The sequence below is a fragment of the Coptis chinensis genome, chromosome 8, assembly GCF_015680905.1.
Source record: "Coptis chinensis isolate HL-2020 chromosome 8, ASM1568090v1, whole genome shotgun sequence".
In the NCBI taxonomy this organism is placed as follows: Eukaryota; Viridiplantae; Streptophyta; class Magnoliopsida; order Ranunculales; family Ranunculaceae; genus Coptis; species Coptis chinensis.
In genome coordinates, this window is record NC_141463.1 from 57,460,244 (window position 1) to 57,461,992 (window position 1,749).

Below are 1,749 nucleotides of genomic sequence, written 5' to 3' on the forward strand. Positions count from 1 at the left end.
TCTAACAATGAGGCAGAGTATGAGGTGACACTTGCTGGCCTCAAAATGGCTCTCGACTTAGGCCTAACATACCTCATAGTTTTTAGTGAGTCACAGCTGGTTGTGTTCCAAGTTGATGGAAGATATGAGGCCAGAGACGAACGAATGGCCAAATATCTGGAACTGGTGAGGGGTCTTCAAGGCAAGTCTGAGAATATTCAGTTTTATCAGCTGCCTCAACTAAAAATTGGCACGCAGATGCTTTGGCGTATGTTGCCTTGATGTTGGGCAACAACGAGTCTCGCTCCATCCCTATAAAGTTCCAAGAGAAATCTAGCATCCAAGCACTCACAGTTATACTAGTTTGTGTTATTCTAGCCACCACTCCAAATCGGATGGATCCATACAAGTCCTACCTCAAAGACGAGACACTCCCTGAGGATAAGAATATAGCTAGGTGTCTGCTTGCAAAGATACACAGATTCACCCTCCTTGAAGATGATCTGTATAAGAAGTCCTTTTTGGGACTTCATCTCAGATGTCTCTCCCCAGACCTTGCTAAACAGGTTATGCGAGAGGTTCATGAAGGAATTTGTGGCAACCACCCTGGGGATAGAACACTAGCTCTCAAGATCCTAAGGCAAGGATACTTTTGGCCATACATGCAAAAGGAAGCACAGGTTTTTGCCCATAAATGTGAAAAATGTCAAAATATACGCTTATCCATGCTCTAGCAACAGAGCTGCACCCGTTGGCCAGCCTATGTCCATTTGCACAGTAGGGAACTGACATTGTAGGACCTCTACCACCCTCTCCTAGCAATGTCAGATTCTTACTGGTCACAACGGATTACTTCACCAATTAGATAGAAGCAGTTCCCCTTGTCTTCATTCAAGAACAAGATGTCAGAAAGTTCATTTGGAACAACATTGTATGCAGGTTTGGCATACCCAAGGTTATCATATCAGATAATGGGCAATAGTCCGCTGGAGGAATGGTCGTTGAACTCTGTGAGGAGTTTCACATTACCCATCTATTCTCAACTCCAAGGTATCCATAAGGCAATGGCCAGGCTGAAGCCTCTAATATGGTCATTTTGGATAACATGAAGCATAAATTAGATGACGCAAAAGGATTATGGATTGAGGAACTACCTAAGGTCCTATGGGCATACCGAACTACTCCTAGACAATTAACTGGTGAGTCCCCATTCCCACTGACATATGGAACTGAGGCTGTCATACCTCCTGAACTGGTAGCTCCTACTCAGAAGTCAGACATTGTGCACACTCTAGACAATGAGGAGTTATTATGTAGAGAAATGGATCTCCTAGATGAAAAACGAGAAGGTGCTGCACTTCGCTTAGCTACTAACCAGCAGATTCTGAAAAGTTCATACGACAAGGGAGTTCGGATTCGATCTTTCAAATTTGGAGATCTAGTTTTGCACAAGATCCTAGAGCCCAACGGCAAGCTTGGGCCCAATTAGGAAGGACCATACATCATCGACAAGGTTGGTCGAACTGGTTTTTACTACCTACGCACTGTTGAATGGGACATTCTTGTCAAACCATGGAATGCACAACACCTTCACAAATACTATCAGTAAATTGTTATTCTATACTTCTTTATGTATTGTTCACTCCTCCTTAATTCATCAATAAAGTTCTCCACATTGCCATTAAATTTATTCCTTTTATCAGTTTTTTATTTATTATCCACAATGGACTAAGCCTTTAGGGAATTATCTTCTCACTATCTGTTCAAGAA

At 42.5% G+C, this 1,749-nt stretch overlaps 1 protein-coding gene across 1 annotated transcript; it reads left to right on the forward strand.

Annotated features, from left to right (window-relative positions):
- The first annotated feature begins 1,084 nt into the window (after window positions 1-1,084).
- LOC147482090 (uncharacterized) lies at window positions 1,085-1,468 on the forward strand. The gene has a single exon (XM_086579190.1). The coding sequence runs from the start codon at window positions 1,085-1,087 to the stop codon at window positions 1,466-1,468; it is 384 nt and encodes a 127-aa protein (XP_086435316.1).
- Window positions 1,469-1,749: the final 281 nt, after the last annotated feature.